The sequence below is a fragment of the Emericellopsis atlantica genome (genome assembly GCF_019669845.1).
Source record: "Emericellopsis atlantica unplaced genomic scaffold F5Z01scaffold_5, whole genome shotgun sequence".
NCBI classification, from domain to species: Eukaryota; Fungi; Ascomycota; class Sordariomycetes; order Hypocreales; family Bionectriaceae; genus Emericellopsis; species Emericellopsis atlantica.
In genome coordinates this window covers 809,454-826,617 of record NW_025764707.1, presented here as the reverse complement: position 1 = coordinate 826,617, position 17,164 = coordinate 809,454, and the positions used below count along the sequence as shown (strand labels likewise).

The window sequence follows — 17,164 nt, the reverse complement described above, 5'->3', positions numbered from 1 at the left end:
TCAAAGGTCTCGGTCAAGACCTTGCGCCACAGACGGCTCGTGGTCAGGACGTTGGCCCCGTCGGAGACCAGACCTTCTTGTCACCTCGACCACGGGCCAGGAAACCAGCCAGTCGGGAAACGCGCTCAATATCGGCGCACGAGTACGGATACTGGGTATTTCATGGCACAGAAAGCACAAGGAATCAATAAGATGCCGAGCCAGCTGTAACAGTGGCCAATGTGTGCACTGCGTAGGGTAGGTGAGGACACTAACAAACACGTAGTACTTAGTCTGCCTTCCCCTAGTGCCACATCCTAAGGGCCCAATCCGTGCACGTGTTAGACCTGAGCACACGTACAAATTTATGTCTATGAGTCAATGAAGGCAGTTGAGCTTCTGCCCGATAATATACCTTCTGGGGGAGTTCTGGGGAGGGATCGAGGCGTTTGTGGCACTTGCAAGCGTATATTCATCAAATTAGTATCACCAAGCCAAGACTATCAAGGCCACGGCGGCAAAAGACACAGCCCATGTTGCGCCGACCCAACCTGCCATGCGGGGTGCGCCGTTGTCCCACAAGAGCATGACCTCGCCCGCCTCGGCACTGTCGTCGATACTGCACACTGCCGCGCAGCCCTCGTCGTCATCGTCCCGAACGGACAAAGCCGACCTCTTCCTGCTGGCCTCCACATCATCCGTCGTATTGTAGATCATCTCGATCCACTGTATTTGGAGATAGGCCTCGTCGTGCACGGACATGTTCCCGCTCCAGCTGCCACCGTTTCCCCAGGCGTTGAAGATGACGCGGCACGGATCCGTTGGTGTCTGGAATTCAATTTTGGCTGTCTCCGCCCCGTCGACATACCATAGCACCATGTCGGGCGTCCAGTCCATGCGGTGGACCATCCACTCGGACCACGGGCGGTTCCCGGGCGTTGATGCGTTCCTCGTCGCCTCGGGAAAATCGTCACCATCGTCAGAGTAAGAGGGCTGGTTGGTGTACTGAATCTTGTTCCGGGGCCCTTCGGTCAGGATCTCTATGTCTGACTCTTGCACATTGGCAAGCTCCTTGGCGTCTCTGTAGGTGAACATGGCGGTGACAGCGCCTGGAGCCCCGATGGTGCGGGCGAGCATGCGGAGTGACACGTAAAAGTAGTCGCTATTGCTTCTTATCTCGGCGGCCGACTGAAATTTGGGGAAGCGCTTCGTACGCATGGTGAGGAAGGTGTCTGAAGTAGCGTCGTCGTCTTCGTCGTCGTCTTTGGCCTCAATGTACACATTGCTGGGCGAGTAGACCATTGTGATCGTGCGGCCGACCTGCCGGCTCCATCCTTGGAGGTCCCACACGTCTAGGAAATCCTCGCTCTCGAAGTAGTCGCTTGATGCCGAAGCGTTTGAATTGGCCGCCACGCTATCTAGCGGATCTGGCACGTTGACACTGGCCTCCAGGTCGCGAAAGTCAAAGAACATGCGTTGGGCGTAGTATGTAGGCACCGAGCCGTTGATGAGGTAGCAGCCGCAGTCGCTCTGATTGAACGGTTGAGGTTCATCTTTTGCGCCCACGATAGTGAGCATGATCGCAGCAAGGGCGAGCCTAGTCGCCATGATGCTGGCTAGTATGCTGAAGGACACAAAGGTGAGAGAACCGGAGCCAACCCGGACTCAGAAAAGCCCAGCTCGACGTTAGCATTTCATTCAAGTATATATTGCTTTTCATCTGAGGCATCGTGCCAATGCGACCTTACCACTTACGCAGATGGAGCCTGGCGAAGGAATGCGCCCACTTGGGCGCTGGGCGCAGCACCTGATTGTGCGGAACTCGGCGACGATAATACGTTATTAGCACATTGGCATCTGCGAGTTTGACACAGAAAAATGATCGCTAGATGTCAGCTCAAGGGTCCAAGACTTCAAGGACCGCCGTCCAGACTCCAGGCCTTGGTGACAGGGGTACGGAGTAGACGGTCGGGCCTTTGAATGAGCCACCGCCGTAGGCATCGTGGCACCTGGAGGATGCATAGGTAATGTAGGCCAAGGAATGGCAATGGCAGGATAAAGCCCAGCCTTCAACCGGTCAAGGCAGACTTTGTTCAACAGTGCGAACTGCGTCGGGCCATGGGCACTTTTCTTGAGTACGATAGATGGCATTTGAAAGGGATGAGTGAAGCTAACAGAATTTGGCTTGATATTGCCTGGCGGTAGACAGATGGCTGTCACGGGTGCGAGGAAATTCCGGAGCCGTCCCACGGTGTGAATTGCTCGGACTTGACCGCCTACCTAACAATACTGCCCGCTAAGCGATGCGATGCGATGCGCCTCCCGCTTCCCTCCATCAACAATCTTTCGTCATCCACCAGCGAAAAGCGCTGGCTGACTTGCAGCCATATCACATCTTGATCTATCACTGCTAAACCACAGGTGCACACCTAAGTATCATGACGTATAGTATACCTTCAGGAGACTCACAACTGCAGATGACAGATTTCACGTGAGAGCATTTCTTGAGCCGCCATGTCGTCGCCAGATTCGCCCAATACCCCTGCGCAGGAGGCATCGCCCGCGCGCGCCCAAGACCAGGCCCAGGGGCATACGCCGGAGACATCCGCAGCGGACCAAACCGACGCGAGTGCGCCAGCTGCGAAGGATGCGCCAGAGCCAAAGCCAGACAGCGAGGCGCCGCCCCTGCCCAGCGAACCCGTCCCCGATGGTCCTCCTCTACCGAACGAGCCCACACCGCAGCCAAAGCAAGAGGACGATGGATGGGACTTCCAATGGGACCCCAGCTCCAGTTCGTACTTCTTCTACAACCGCTTCACGGGCCAGTCGCAGTGGGAGAATCCTCGCGTAGCCACCAGTGCGGCGACGGACGCCACTCCAGCTGCAGCTGCGCCCGCCGCCGCCGCTGCTGGGCCCCAACCACCCGCGTCCGAGAAGCCGGCGGCCGGCGGCTACAATCCCGCGATCCACGGTGACTATGACCCGAACGCCTGGTACGCGCAGGGCGACGAGGCGGACCCGGCCGAGGGCGAGCAGACAATAGGCGGCGCGGCTGTCCCTGGCGTGCCCGGCGATCCATACACCACCACGGCGCGGTTCAACCGCTTCACGGGCCAGTTCCAGACAGACGAGGACGGCCCTGGGCGGCACACGGACGAGGCCAAGTCGAAGCGGCAGATGAATGCCTTCTTCGACGTGGATGCCGCGGCCAACTCGCACGACGGACGGAGTCTCAAAGCGGAGCGGTCGAATAAGAAACCCTCGAAGCAGGAGCTCAAAGCGTTCAAGGAGAAGAGGCGGGCGAGGAAGGAGGAGAAGCGGCGCGCGTGGCTGCGGGACTGAGGATGCACAGGGTGGGAGTTTGGACCTGGGTGTTAGGAGTTTGTTTGGGCGGATGCCGTGCGTTCAGGGTCATTGGATTCATTCAAAAAAGCTTTAGTATAATAGAGGGTATACATCTAGATCGTTTCTGCCATTTTGTTTTTCGTAAGAATGCGCCGAGCTACTCGTCATCACTATCGTCATCAAGGTCGATTTGTAGATGTGCGCTCTCGCCGCTGTCGCTGTCCTCGTCGACCGCCATCGTGGATGCTCCAGCTTGGGGCTGCGCAAGATTCGGAGCTGGCGTCTCCAGTTCTTGACGCTTTGGCGATGTGACCTCTGCACCTTCATGCTTGCGCTTGGGCGGCGAGCTTTCTCTAGGACGAACGTTTTCGAATCCGCCATAGACCGTCGTCGTCTCGGCTTCGTTCACCTCGAATGGGTTGTTCGGCTTCGGCAGATCAACCTGGGGGGCGGCAGGCAAGGTCCCAGGTTGCAGTGGTGCGGCTGCCTGGGTCTCTGCGTCGCCCATCTCGTGGTCTTCTCTCTCCTCGTCCGCCGCCTCGTCCTCGCTCTCGTCCTCCTCTTCCTGTTCATCTTCATCCATTTCTTGATCCTCTTCAACCCCTGAGGCTCGACCTGCCTCAGGGCGCAGATTGGTCCTGAGTATCTCGAGCGTCTGGTCCTGGGGGAACTGCTGCGTCAAATGAGGCAGTATGCTGGGATATTTCCTCCCGCGCGTGTCGACATATGGGTTCAACACGCTGGCGATCATGGCTTCCCGATTGGACGTCAAGATGGCCGTCTGATCGAGAAGACTTCGGTGACTTGGCTTGAGGTGCTTTTGCGGTAGGCGAGTGAGCAAATTAGTGAGCAATGTCGAAGCAGCGACCTTGTGACCGGCCTCCAGGGGCACCGCCTTCTGTTCGGCTGTCGCCTCTGGCTTCTGGAGGAAGAGGTCGGCGTTGGCGGCCAGGCCGTTCTTCTTGCCGTCACCCGCACTGGCTGTATTCTTGGGCTGCTTGAGATACCCAGCGTCCTCTTGCAGATCGCGGCAAGTCGCTCCAATGACGGGCTGTAGCATATCGACAGTGGTCTTGGGCAGCGCTGGCCCTGCAAGTACCAAGAGATCGTGAAGCGTTGAGTAGCTTGTCGAGCGGATGGCGGGTATGCTGATGGCCGAGTTGAAGACGCGCAGAATCGTGTCGGATAGGTCTGATACGTAGGGAGTCATGTCATCTCCCAGCCGCTGGAAGAGTGCCTGTACGAGACGCAACGCAGCCATGTGCACGTCCGGTATGACGCTCCAGAGGTCTTCCTTTTCGTCTCTCCCGATTGCCGCCTTGGTCTGCAAGGCCTGGTCCCAGCTTGACTTGGGAGACAGCCGGGCGACCAAGCACACACGCGTAACTGTATCTGTGAGCTTTGTCAATGGCACAGCAACGGCGCCCTTGGTGGAGTGGCGCAAGCAGGTTGAGAGGAAGTCAAAGAGCCCCACGAGCCGCTGCGCGCCTGCGTGTACTCCTGACCATGTAGGATAGTCGTCTGCCTTGGCGCCGTCACTAGCCATTGGCCCGTCAATGGGCACCTTGGGGCGAGGGTTTCCTACCGCCGGTTCCCAGGACTCGTCCACAGCGCGCAGGACATGGTCGGCCGTGTCATGGATATTACTGACGATCCCATCCAGCAGCTTGGCCCACTCTTCACTCCCGCCCGACTTGGCGGCCACATGGTGCTGAGTGGCAGCCAGGCGCCTGGTAGACTCTTGAAGGGACTGCGGCACGCTAAAGTCGTCGGTCTCTGTCGGCGCAAGGAATGGCCGGATGGCAGTCAATGTCTGGTTGCTGGACGGTCGGAACGTGGCTGGATACAGAGGAATAAGGGTTGAGAATGCGTCGCAGATAGTCTCGACGACACTGAGTGGAGTGGACGTCACCGCGCCCGTCGCAGGTGCCTTGATGAGCTGCACACAGGCTGTAGCGAAGGCTGGAATGGTGGGCGTCGCAATCTCCCGGACGAGTGTCTGGTAGGGCTGCAGAAGCGCATAAATCCTCGTGAGCGTGACAATGGCCAGTTCCTTGGACGCAACAGGATCGCCCTTTTGGACGATGGACAGGAGACCGCGCACCCATGGCTCACAGCCGCGCAGGACCTCCCATCCACCCACATCGACGGCGGATTTGATGAGGGCAATGGCAGCGAAGCGAGCCTCGCGGGTGCGACTGTTGACGAGTGTCGTGATGCTGGTCTTGAGCTTGTTGACCAGCTGTGCGCTTTCCGCAGCCTCGCCCTTGGCCTTGCCATCTGCAGGCGTCGACAATGCATGCCTGCATCGGACTACATGGCTGACGAGGGAGGGCAGCGCGTGAGGCAGCTGTTGCGGAGGGACTGAGGTGAGTTTCCGACAGAGCACACGCAGATCCGGAGGAAGTAGAGTCGATGACATGACGACTGGGCCGGCTGCCTTGGATCAATGGGGAGGGATTGAGGGCAGCAAAACGCTGGGCGTGCAGAATGAGTCTGATAATATTAACTGAGTATCTTCAACTTTTTTTTTTCCCTCGGTCCCGTCGAATCTGCTGAATTGGACCGGGGACCCTGAGCTGGGGCCGCCTTGAACATGTGGGGTCCAAGGCAGCCTCGTCATTGGCTGCTCAGCTGGGTAGTGCGTGGAAGCTTTCCTCTCCTCGGTCATCGCTCCATGTCTGCTTTCTCGTCTCGTCTCGCTTGCTTGCTTGGCCATCATCAGCTGCTCGCTGTTGCTGTTTGATTCATGACAGGACTGCAACCTGTCAAGCATTGTCATTTCGTGTCTGCCACATTCTTTCGCAAAGCGTGCTTGTCTGCTCTATCCTCTGCCCGTGTGCACCCATCGACTCTCCTCTCGTTGCATATCTCGTCATGCTCACAGACCTATCTGCGCTCCTAGTCGACTTCCCCTGACCTAGGCGCACCATGTCTGTAAGTCAGAGACAACACGAGGCACACGGCCTGCACTCGTCAACCTGCTAATGAGACTCGCCTCCCCCAGAGCAAGGCAGCCAACTACCTCCATCAGCTCGATCGCGCCCGCTGCGATGGCAATTGGTCTGCGGTCCCCGAGCTCGTACGCAAAGTCCGCAAGCATGCACCTGAACGAGCTTGTGCGCCACCTTCCCTCTCGACATCACATCACAACCACTGACCCGACCCCTTGCAGGTCTCGCACTGACTGCGGAAACCGAATGCGCCATAGCAAACGCGACCCTTCCCTCGTCGCAACCCAACCGACCCTCGACCGACGAACCAGCCTCCAACCAAGCGACCTCGAGGCATGCCGACTTCTCAACCAGACTACCAGCACTCCTCGAGTCAATCGAGAAGGAGACGCACTATGTCGAGGACAGGTTTCAGGCCCGCGTCTGCGTGGGATGGCTTCATTGGACTGTGGCGGAATACACCCAAGCCGCGGGCCAGCTGCCCAAGGGTCTCAACCAAGAAGATTCGCAATTGGACGGGGCCGAGTCGCTATCAGAGTGGACGGCGGTGTGCGCACTCAAGTCCGCTTTCCTCAGAGCCGACTGTCTGAACCGGGACTACTCCAGGCACGAGGCTCTTGATGCTTTCAAGTCGGGCTTGCCGGCACTTGCTAAGGCCTGGTCAGGACAAGGGGCTGGGAAGCAGCTAAAGGAATGGTCCGAGATGTACTTGACTGAGTACTGCATGCTGTCGAGCGAGGCTCTCCATGAAGGTGATGTGTCTCTGGAGGATCACAACGCGCTCGCATGCTACAGATCCTGGGCCAGATACTGGGAGGTTCATTCATCTGCAGGGGGCTACGCGTCCAAGGGATCCACGCCCCGTCGTCGTGTGTGGAAAGAATACTACATTGCCCTCTCTCGAATCGTTGAGCAGGACCTGCCTTTCCCTACGGGGTACCTCAGCAAGATCACCAACGAAATGTCGGCGCGCACGCAGTTGCGAGACGAACTCAAAACGACCGAGGCGGCATACCAGAACCTGCTTTTCTCGGAGACGAGCTTCCCTCGCGCTGATGAAGAGCGAGCCGAGGTAGAAGAGCTCGTCACATTGGCAGTCAAAAATTGGTCCATCCTTTGTGGCAGGGGCTGGCGCGAGAGCGATCTCGGACCAGGTGGCCGGAACAGTGCAAGTCATCGAGTGCTTGACCTTCTCTACAAAGCCGCCACCAAGACGTTCCACTCAACGTCTGTGCTGCGAAGCCTCTTCCTCGTCCACATGGCCGTTGGCGAGTTCGACCTTGCATTCAAGGCATTCGACTCATATATCGACATTGTCAAAAAGGTCAAGGCGAGGGTCGACAAGACGGGCCAGTACGAGCCCAGCTTAGATACAGATGGCGTTGTGCTTCAGACCATGGCACAAGCTGTCATCACGCTCTGTCAGTACGGCGGTGCCCAATCTGCAGAAAAGGCGCGTCACCTGGCATCGGAGCTGGAGGATCTCCTGGCCACGCTGCCTCAGCTCAAAACTGCAGAGAATGGCGATGGTACGGCACCCGGCGCCCAGCATGGAGACAAAGCCGGACTGCTCCATCCACCTGTGGCGCCGCATATTGTCGCATTGTCGTGGCAGGCCATTGGGTTATCTCACGCAAACTGGTCCAGAATCACCAGGGAGGCTGCGTCGCGTACCGAAATACAGGGCAGAGCCATTCGCTGCTTGCGTAGATCTTTAGCCGCGGAATACGGCAGGTCAAAGGACATTAGGAGCTACTTTAGCCTCGGCCTTCTCCTGGCGGAGAGACGAGAAATCACAGCAGCCATCGAGGTGGTGAAGACGGCCCTGGTGTCGAGCAAAGGCAAGGAAGGACAGTACCACCTCCATTTCGGACAGTACTGGCAGGAAAGGTCGCTGGTTCCCATGTGGCATCTTCTCTCGCTGTTACTGAGCGCGAGGCAAGATTTCGCAATGGCTTCGAGAGCATGCGAGGGGGCACTGGAGCAGTTTAAGGATCCGACGGTGCTGTTTGGCAAGGAAACATCTAATTTCAGGAGCGAGCACCTGAACGACGTCGAGGAGAAGGTTCCGGCCCACGATCCACCCAAGGGACTCGTGGATGAAATGGACGACATGGAAAAGGAGGCCATTTTGGAAGTGAAGATGACCCAGCTTTCTCTTGTAGAGCTGCTGGAGGGGCCGGACGTCGCAGTCAATGCCAGCTCAGAGCTGCTCGTTCTTTTCGCAAGACTTTTTGGCAACTTTGCCACTCCAGCGCAAACGCTCAAGCCTCCCAAGCCCGCCGAGCCACCGAAAACGTCAGGTACCCTTCGCAGTATCAGGGGCAGCATCTTTGGTGGGCGTGACCGCTCACGGCCACCTACCAGGCAGACGAGTGCTGCGACCACTCTTGCGACCCCGACGGCGCCTCCTACAGTCAGCGAGGAGCCATCAGAGTCTACAGCTTCAGACGCGAGGCCCCCGACCGCCAAGACCGTCAACAGCGCCATGCCATCCATACAGGTGACTGGTGATGGTGAGGGGAAGCCTGCGCGCAGCGAGAGCACAAACCGGGCCCGCAGGAGTGACTCACGTAGGCGGAACAGCTTGAGAAAGAAAGACAGAAGCGCCAGCCGCCGCAGGACGTCAAATGCCACTGCGCCCTCGCAACCCGAGCTCGTCGATGGGGAGCCATTCTTCACCCCTGCCGCCGCCGCCGAGAGAGACCAGTCTGATTTCTTTACATATGCCGGCAAGCGGCAGCCTTCGTCCATGTCATCATTCTCCCGCGGCCCGACGCTACCTACGCTGAATTCGTATCTGTCAACAGTGTCGAAAACGTCTGACCGCGGCGAACTCATTGCCGACGACACACATCCGCCCACAGATATTCTACCACTGGTGCAATTGTCCAAAGACAAGGCGAGGTTCCGCAGAACGAGCATACTGGTCAGGGTCTGGCTGATGATCGCGGGTTTCTACCGCCGGGCCGATCTGTACGACCAATGCAAGGCAGCCGTGGCTGAGGCACAGAAGCTCGTGCAAGGACTAGAAGCCGATGCGCGACAGGAGCCGTCGACTTCTCCTCCCATTCGAGGCGAGGGCTGGGCTGAGAGGAAGAGCGTCGTGGACTTGAGAGGTGACGTGTATTCTGAGGTGAGTGGGCATCCATGCTATCTATCAACCACCAGGCAAGACTTACTTACCCCTTTTTAGCTCGGATACCTTGCACTCGCAGAAGGCAACCCCTACCAGGCGCGCAGCGAGTTCGAGTCGGCGTTGATGCACGCGCCAGACCACCCCTCCGCGACCGTCGGGCTGTCCGATATCCTCCTCGACCTCTACGCCGAAGTCCTACGACCCACGCCACCAACCCCAGCGCCAGCTGCGGGCTCAACAGCCATGTGCTCCCACAAGGCCGCCGAGGACACGCCCAAGACACTGCCTACCCACCCCCTCGGACTCCGCTCCACCCCGGTGCCACACACGCAACCGCAAAGGACGTCCCAGACCTCCATCAGCGACGACCTGCCCGCGCCCTACAAGGCCACCTGCCTCCCGCTGTCTGATCGTCTGGCCGCGCGCGACCGCGCCTACACTCTCCTCTCGGGTCTCACGCGACTCGGAACGGGGTGGAACTACTCGGATGCCTGGTTCTCTCTGGCCAGAGCGTACGAGGAGAGCGGCCAGGAGGAAAAGGCCAAGGAGGTCCTCTGGTGGTGTGTCGAGCTCGAAGAGGGACGGGGCGTGCGTGAGTGGGACTGCCTCGGCGGGGGCGGCTATATTCTTTAAGGGGAAAGGTCCGTCCAGGTAATTAATATACGCAACACGCGCAGCGCTGGGTTAGACAAGGGGGATTCCCCTTTATTTATAGACATCATGCTGAATATACGCTTCACAGGTAGCTAGGCTTGCATAATGCATGCGAGAAGTTTTGTGTGTGTTATACTACTAATCCAACAAACGTAGAAGCGTTGGGTTCTTTATTGGGGTTTTGCTGCTCTATGGGAATCAAATCCATCATCAATCAACCTCCCTCCCCGGTTTCAAATCGCTGCCGATTTCCTGTCCAACTCCAAGACACGATAAATATGTATGATAAGCGCTTTTTTTGTTCTTCTGTGCAAAGGGAACCAATGTATATCCCAACGCGAGACAACCCTCGGGTTACGAAAGCCTCTTTTCCACCCCCGCTGTCTCTTCATGTCGTCAAACAGTGCCATAACATCCCCACCCTTTCCCGTTCTACTGCTGCCAGCTCTTGAGAAGCTCGAGGAGATAGTTGGAGAACCCCTTCTTGTCCGTGTTGGTGGTCAGAGCGCGCAGAAAATCATCGCCGTTGACGCCGATGCTTGGGAAGAGCTCGTTCTGCAGCTGCTGGATAAAGACGTCGCCCGTCTTGGTGTAGATCATCTGCTCGAGGCCGGCAATCTCGACGACGAGCTGCTTCGACTGCGCATCACGAGTCTTGAGGTTCGGGTTCCGGAGAACGTCCCAGCAGATGGCGTGGAACCGACTGATCATAAAGTGATCGAATCCGGGAATCGCAGGCGTGGGAGGGCCTGTGGGCGCGGTCGGGTTCTGGGCAATCGTCGCCACGTCTGGGCCGCCCCATACGGCAGAGATGCGGGTCATGACTGTAAAGGCGAGACGGCTGGGGCCGAGATGGGCTTCGAGGTCACGGGCAATGTCGATGATGGTCGCGACAACCTTTTCAAACGAGCCTTGGTTGGCTTCGCTGATGAGGACGCCATCGAGGTTGTTGTTGAGGATGATCTGAATGAAGGACAGGTACTCCCTCCTGAGCTCGCCCTGCTGGACCTCGTCGTCGGTGCCAACGGGGGGCTCGGACAGGCCCGTAAAGATCCTTTCCAGCAGTGGCGTCAGAAGCATGTTGAGCACGTCAAAGATCTCCGACTTGAAGCCAAAGACGATTTGGTCCAGCAGCCGGAGAAACATGGCAATCTCATCCTTGGACGAGTTCTGCGACAGGAGACCTTCGATCCACTGTGGTAGTTGGGGAAGCACCGCTGAGCCGAGGACACCCAAAAGTCGTGAGAAGGCTGATCGACAGGCGAGCCTGATGTCTGACGAAGAGCTCAGTTCTTTGAGTGCGTACAGAATAGCTTCGGCCGCGCGACTGAACTCTGCTGAGACGGCCTCGTCCGGACGAGCGTGCTGTTGGGAGGAGGCGGTTGAGCCAGGCGTCCAGTCCGAGAAGCCGTGCGCAAGAACGCCAAGAGCCATGATGATGTGGTGGATCTGGAGAGTTGCCTGCGCATCGCCTGCCTTTGCGCGGGGCAGGTGCACCTCCATGTCGCTGAACAAGGGGTCTATCACCGATCGTGCGTACATGGCTTGCTTCTCGGCGGGCGTGCCGGAAGTGGAGGCCATGCAGCCAATGGCTTCGAAAAGGTAGAGCTGGCTGGTGAAGAGTGCGTCCGCAGAGTGGTCAGACTCGTCCGAGGACATGTCGTCGTCGGCATCCTCGCCTGGGACCTCGGCCTTGATGGGCAGGAGGTCGCCGATGGACTGGATGACGGTCTCGGCGACGGTGCCGACCTGGGCACGGAGATGCTTGATGAAGCGGTGGAACAGATACCACGACCGTGTCTTGATACGGACGTGATCGTGATGCACCAAGCGTACAAAGCTTTCTAGCACGGCAGGGATGTAGTCCTGGTGGTTTTCGAAGACGACACAGTAGCGCACGCAAATCTCCATGTACTGGAGGAGAATGGCAGGATGCTCCAAGTTTGCCACGCCTGTATCCATGTTAGCCAGTGTTCCTGCAGTCGCGACCACAGTCATCACGTACCTGATTCAACCATCTTCCTGATCATCACCACCAGGCGTTCCGAAGCCTCGCCCGAGGGCTGGTTCTTGGTGTGCAGGCCGTGGTTCGGCAGCGCCAGCTCGCCAAAGACGTACATCTCGTACAGAGCAAGATCGAGGTCTCGCCAGTCCATCTGGGAGCCTTGCTGCTCCAGAGTCTGGAATGTCGTGGACATGAGGTTGCTGAGCGTCTCCATGTACAATGACTGGTCTATAGCCGCAATTGTCTTTTGGAGATTTTGCAGCTTGCGACGCAATTCTTGGAACTCGGCCTCGTCGGTCTGCTCGTCCTCGTTCCCCCAGTTTGCGTCCTCATCGTAGCGCATTTTCCGGATGATGGCGTCCAGGATTGGCGACAGCATTTGCGAGTATTCTTGCGGGAGCTGCCCAAGCTTGCGCAAGAAGGTCAGAAGATCAGTGAGCGCGGGAATCACGCTGGAGCATATCTCGTCGTAGTCGTCGGTGAAGAAGCGGAGTAGGAATGGCAAGAAGGCGTTCAGGTGCTGGTTGGCAGCGTTTCTTGTGTCGCTGGTAATTGAGCTGTCTTCGAGGGCCCGGACGATATCTGCGATGACAACGTTCACCAAGCTAGCCACAGCTTCACCAAGGTCCGTGTCATAGTTGGAGGTGCCCTTGTACTCGCCCAGGGCCGGACTGGCGATAAGCTGACTGACAATCTCCCGCAAGTTGAGGAAAGAAATCATTTCCACCTTGTCCTGTGGCCGCATCTTCTTTCCAACAATTTGGGTGAGGGTCTCAATGGCTGAGTCCCGAACCTTGTCCTCACCGCTGCCTTGGCTCGGCCGACCAACGAGAGGAATCAGCAAGCTGAGCATGTCCTGGCTGACGACCAGAGAAATATCCATCCAGCTGACCCACTTGGCGATGACCTTTAGGACCAGTTCGACAACAGCGTCGTTGTTGTTATATTTGACAAGGAGCTGCTTCCAAGAATCTGCTACTTTGTAGACATCCTGCGCGCGCAGCTGGTCCTTCAGTTCCGTATTGCGCTTGGCCTCGCCATTCTGCCGTGCCAAAAGCATGTCGGCAATCTCGTCATGGATCGAGCTGAGGATGCGAAGGTAGAAGATGACGCCGTTCACATTGTCCTTGTTGCTGGGCAAGCCCGAGATATCCAAGAAATCGTCAAGAAAGCTCTGCCAGCCGTTTTGGTAGAGGAAGACAAAGAGATATGTCAGGGTCTGTGCCACCTTGTTCTGGAGCGACGGAGGGTCGGGTGCTCGCTGAGGCTCTGGGCCATATACTTGTCGCACGTAGTCCAGGAGCAGGTCCTTGAGGTAGGTCAGGCTTGCCTGGTCGAGGCTCTGTGTGTGGACCGCGTAGTTGACGGCTTCTAGACAGAAAAGCCGCAGCACCTCGTCGCTCCCGGCATTTCGCACAAAGAGATTGATACAGGTCTGCCAGGCAGAGGGGTCGGCTCGCAGCTGGTGCAGGTAGTCGTGGGCTTGTTGTTTCAGCGACTGGTCGGAGTAGGGATTACCGAGGATCCCCACGGCGTTCTCGATCTGTGTGAAGAGCTTGTTAGCGATCCGGACTGCAGATTTGGCCTTGGTGGCCAGCAATGGCATGGACTGTCGAGGGGCAGAGCTTCAACATGGCGGGGCAGGCAGCCGGGATGCGGGTTGGATTGACTCACCTGAGCTTCCATTGTCGGTCGCGGCGATGCCCTTGTTGACAAGAGGCCCGGCAGTTGGACGGGAGTGATGGTGATCGCTACCTATTTGTCTGGCAGCCTATGTCCCGCAGCATCCGGCATTATCGTATCGACCGCGAGGTTTATTGAGAGGACATGCCGACTCACGAGGGCGAAGCGAGGGGCAGTCAAATTGAGCAGGCTGGTGAGCAGGGGTCTGGATGAAATACTACAGCAGCAGATAAGGTGCGGCCGTTTCGATAAGATGGTCCGTGGGTGGTCTGGGGAGACGTTCGATGGATAGGTAGCCTACGTGTCGATATGGGAGCAGCTGGTGAAGCAAGATGGTAGGGGAGGTGCGTTCTTTCTCGTCTGGTGATGCTGCCCAAATGTCGGTGCGTGCGTGCGTGCGCTACGTCGTGGTTTTGTCAATGTGGGGTTCGCAGACTGCTCACAGAAGACGGATGCTTGAAATTGGTGAAGGGCCCCAAGATGTGTGTGACTGGCCAAGACAGCAGCTTTGGTGGATCCACGGAATATTCTCGGCCTCGTCTTCAGTCTTCACCTGTCCAGTCCTTTGGCAGCCTGATCCTAACAGTAGCTCGTCACGACTTCACTCGTTGCCTGATGGAGCTGGATCTATGTCTGGCTACAAGACCTATACGGAGTACTACGGCGCAGTACGCATTTGTGCGAGGGGCATAGGGCCCACGGCAAGACCTGGACAGCTCAACGCATGGTTCGATGCCACGACTCTTTCCCCATCGCCACCAAGTCCATGGCGGCCCATCATGCTGCTATGAAGCATCAAATCGCCGTGTCATCGTCAAGGCCGATAGTGGAGTGAAACCTGGCTCTGGCGGGAGAGGAAGTCCTTTCATGTCGCATAAGCACAACGAGCTGCTGGAGTAAAGGCGTGACTGAACAGGCCGTAGCACCAGAATGGTCACGCGCCCAGGATCCTTTCGACAGACGTAGAGAACAGGAGGCTTACCATCCCAGGCAGCGTATAAATGGCGATGATCGGGATCTCCTGGAGAAGGGCGCGCGTGCCATTTAAAGCAATTGACTACTGTAGGGCCAAGTGACGTACAGCAGCGGGGTGCATGATGATGACCTGCTAAGTAGGTTACGTACTTGATTGGAACAACAATCCAGCGAATGAGTTCTTCGTCTTCTGAGGCATTCGTGCCCGTCAAGTTGGGCGCAGGTGGCCCCTTCTCGGACAATGCTGGATATGGCCAGCAAGTCAGTTCGTCGAGCTCTTGATGCAGTGACTGTGCTTGTGTAGAAGTTATAGCTGCAACCCAAGGCCTGTCATCCTACACGTTGGTGATGATGACGTCCTGCGTGCGAGGCGTGAGATTGTCCGGTCCGGTCCAAAGCCAAAGTCATCCTGAGCAACGCGCAACCTGAGATCGACAGGCCGATGATCTCATATACGTATCCATACGTACTGTGAAGGGAGTATTGAATGACGCGATTTTGCGGCTGTGACTCCAACACCAGCTCCTCTGATCATCACTCAGAGTTGCAGTTCCGGTCTGGTGCGACAAGCCGCGTAAGGATTTGCTGTTGGAAGCGCCATCGCAAGTGCAGCGAGATTGCAGAAGCAGTGGACGTGGGGCGGGGCCAGCAGATCGGCATGGCTCGTGTTCCTAGTGACTGCCGGCGTTTTAAACAGGCTTGTTTCATGTCGGGAGTGAACGAATAAAGGAAGAGCGGACGGTGAGTGCAGTGCTTGGGTCGGATGGATGAGGCTGTTCAGTAAGGTGTAAGTTGATAAGAAATCGCCTCGAGGATGTGTGAACGAACTTTGATCAATGCGGCAAGTGAGGCTCAATATTGACAAGAGCGCGCCTGCCGTTTCTGCTGGACTACCTAGTAAGACGGTGTGCATTGCTGAAACACGACTGCCCTCTTCATGTTTCGATTCGCTGGCGGAAAGGCCCAATCGAGGCCCATAGAGTCCATTTTTCTTTCTGTAGGCTGTCTGTGCCCCCGAAGCTGTCATTGCGACTTTCAAACAGCTCCAGTTTTCATGACACTTGCTTATTCGGGTTGGACGGGTTGGACGGGTTGGAGTCGGAGAAACACCATCGTGGCAGCGAAAGCAATTGGCCGTGGGCGTTTCGTCCCATCTCTGCGCAGAGTCAGCAACAACTTGCAAGTACTACGTACGAAGTGAGGGCACAAGCCTCGTCGCCAGCCTTGCTTAGGACACTGGTGCATCGGACGGGAGCAAGATCCCGCTACGAAAGTGCCTTGGCAATCTCGAGCCCTCGACTCCCTGGGTATTTTATCGACCAGTGGAAACGCGGGGGCGGGAGACAGTTGCCTGTGCGAAGAGTCCAGACTGCAAGCAATTTGCCGCCCTGGCGCCAGCAAAAACCATCGCCATGGTCTGGTGGTTGCAATCGCGGTTCCAATCGCGCTGGTTGTATCCGTAATTCCGGCTGAAATCGCCTGCTCGTGTGCCTCATGCAGCACGACCAGCTTCTGGAAGAGGAAGATAACAGTTGATTCTTCCTGTTGCTTGCGTGGTCGGTGGATGCGGAGAACGATTGGCGATTGTTCCTGCATTAGCGCGCTGAGCCATCGAGGCCAAAGGGGGTTAACTCACAAATGCTCGGTTTTGTGCTCACCTACCTACCTTACATCTCGACAACAGACAGCACCGCGACTCACTGCCCTGAATGCACCTGGAGGCATTGCGGCATCGACGACAGCCCTTGAGACTGGCACAAGTAACTCTAATTAATCAGCCTCCCTTGCCAGGCAGTACTGTACATCAAGATCTACCGTATACCAGCAGCTCATTGCCGGAAGCGCACGGCACTAACAAGAGACACGGGTAGCAGGAGGTACTGGAGATGATGAGACAGATACGAGTGAAACCTTTCGGCCACTGCCGTGGACGACGGCTTCCCGCATACCTGCGAAGCATGGTTCAATACAAGGCCAGCCAAATTGCAAGCTGCTTCCAACGTGCGCCGAGTCCGCAAGTCATCATCGTCTCGGATTCAAGTTCATACTATTGTCATCGTTCGCAAGAAGAGATCTCAGCGCCATCGAGGTGACGGGCCGTTCACCGACTGTCTAATTACAATGGACAGTAGGGTCCAACATTACAATACGAGGTGAGTGTCATTTGCACAAAATGAACAGTGGCCAGTGTCCTGCAGACTAGTGGTGCTTTATTTTTGTCCGTTTCGGGGGTAAGTCGTGCATCGGTTGTCCAGTCCAGTCCAGTCCAGTCCTCCTTGAGGCTCGCTGCCGATGAGCTGCCCTGGCGTCTCTCCTCCTCACCCGCTCAGCCTCATGTTTATTGTAGATCAAACACTGATCAGTAGCACAGCCCTGATTATTGTTCGCGAGGCGAGGGAAACTGGCCCGACTGGTTGATCAAGTATCAGC

General features: G+C 57.1%; 5 protein-coding genes across 5 annotated transcripts; 2 read left to right on the top strand and 3 right to left on the bottom strand.

Annotated features, from left to right (window-relative positions):
• Positions 1-425: 425 nt before the first annotated feature.
• On the bottom strand, positions 426-2,079 carry F5Z01DRAFT_459182 (concanavalin A-like lectin/glucanase domain-containing protein). Its single transcript, XM_046259895.1, has 2 exons — positions 1,723-2,079; positions 426-1,643 (listed from the first exon to the last, which is right to left on the bottom strand). The coding sequence occupies exon 2, from the start codon at positions 1,585-1,587 to the stop codon at positions 466-468; it is 1,122 nt and encodes a 373-aa protein (XP_046121147.1). The 5' UTR covers positions 1,588-1,643; positions 1,723-2,079; the 3' UTR covers positions 426-465.
• On the top strand, positions 2,010-3,401 carry F5Z01DRAFT_459223 (uncharacterized protein). Its single transcript, XM_046259896.1, has 2 exons — positions 2,010-2,400; positions 2,464-3,401. The coding sequence occupies exon 2, from the start codon at positions 2,494-2,496 to the stop codon at positions 3,319-3,321; it is 828 nt and encodes a 275-aa protein (XP_046121146.1). The 5' UTR covers positions 2,010-2,400; positions 2,464-2,493; the 3' UTR covers positions 3,322-3,401.
• An 8-nt stretch (positions 3,402-3,409) lies between these two features.
• On the bottom strand, positions 3,410-5,859 carry F5Z01DRAFT_748069 (rRNA processing/ribosome biogenesis-domain-containing protein). Its single transcript, XM_046266979.1, has one exon. The coding sequence runs from the start codon at positions 5,744-5,746 to the stop codon at positions 3,482-3,484; it is 2,265 nt and encodes a 754-aa protein (XP_046121145.1). The 5' UTR covers positions 5,747-5,859; the 3' UTR covers positions 3,410-3,481.
• Positions 5,860-6,007: 148 nt separating this feature from the next.
• F5Z01DRAFT_648147 (uncharacterized protein) lies at positions 6,008-10,178 on the top strand. Its single transcript, XM_046263022.1, has 4 exons — positions 6,008-6,261; positions 6,332-6,443; positions 6,500-9,414; positions 9,475-10,178. The coding sequence occupies exons 1-4, from the start codon at positions 6,256-6,258 to the stop codon at positions 10,048-10,050; spliced, it is 3,609 nt and encodes a 1,202-aa protein (XP_046121144.1). The 5' UTR covers positions 6,008-6,255; the 3' UTR covers positions 10,051-10,178.
• On the bottom strand, positions 10,179-14,214 carry F5Z01DRAFT_648145 (armadillo-type protein). Its single transcript, XM_046263021.1, has 3 exons — positions 13,751-14,214; positions 12,077-13,619; positions 10,179-12,023 (listed from the first exon to the last, which is right to left on the bottom strand). The coding sequence occupies exons 1-3, from the start codon at positions 13,760-13,762 to the stop codon at positions 10,504-10,506; spliced, it is 3,075 nt and encodes a 1,024-aa protein (XP_046121143.1). The 5' UTR covers positions 13,763-14,214; the 3' UTR covers positions 10,179-10,503.
• Between the last annotated feature and the right edge of the window lie 2,950 nt (positions 14,215-17,164).

What these genes read in the sequence shown, in the direction of transcription:
- F5Z01DRAFT_648147 (XM_046263022.1), top strand. An exon ending in GCATGCACCTGAACGAGCTT is followed by an intron (nt 6,444 to 6,499) that starts GTGCGCCACCTT and finishes GACCCCTTGCAG; the next exon opens with GTCTCGCACTGACTGCGGAA. An exon ending in GAGGTGACGTGTATTCTGAG is followed by an intron (nt 9,415 to 9,474) that starts GTGAGTGGGCAT and finishes ACCCCTTTTTAG; the next exon opens with CTCGGATACCTTGCACTCGC.
- F5Z01DRAFT_459223 (XM_046259896.1), top strand. Translation starts at nt 2,494, where the DNA reads ATGTCGTCGCCAGATTCGCCCAATACCCCTGCGCAGGAGGCATCGCCC.
- F5Z01DRAFT_648145 (XM_046263021.1), bottom strand. An exon ending in CAGGAAGATGGTTGAATCAG is followed by an intron (nt 12,024 to 12,076) that starts GTACGTGATGAC and finishes ACATGGATACAG; the next exon opens with GCGTGGCAAACTTGGAGCAT.
- F5Z01DRAFT_748069 (XM_046266979.1), bottom strand. Translation starts at nt 5,746, where the DNA reads ATGTCATCGACTCTACTTCCTCCGGATCTGCGTGTGCTCTGTCGGAAA.
- F5Z01DRAFT_459182 (XM_046259895.1), bottom strand. Translation starts at nt 1,587, where the DNA reads ATGGCGACTAGGCTCGCCCTTGCTGCGATCATGCTCACTATCGTGGGC.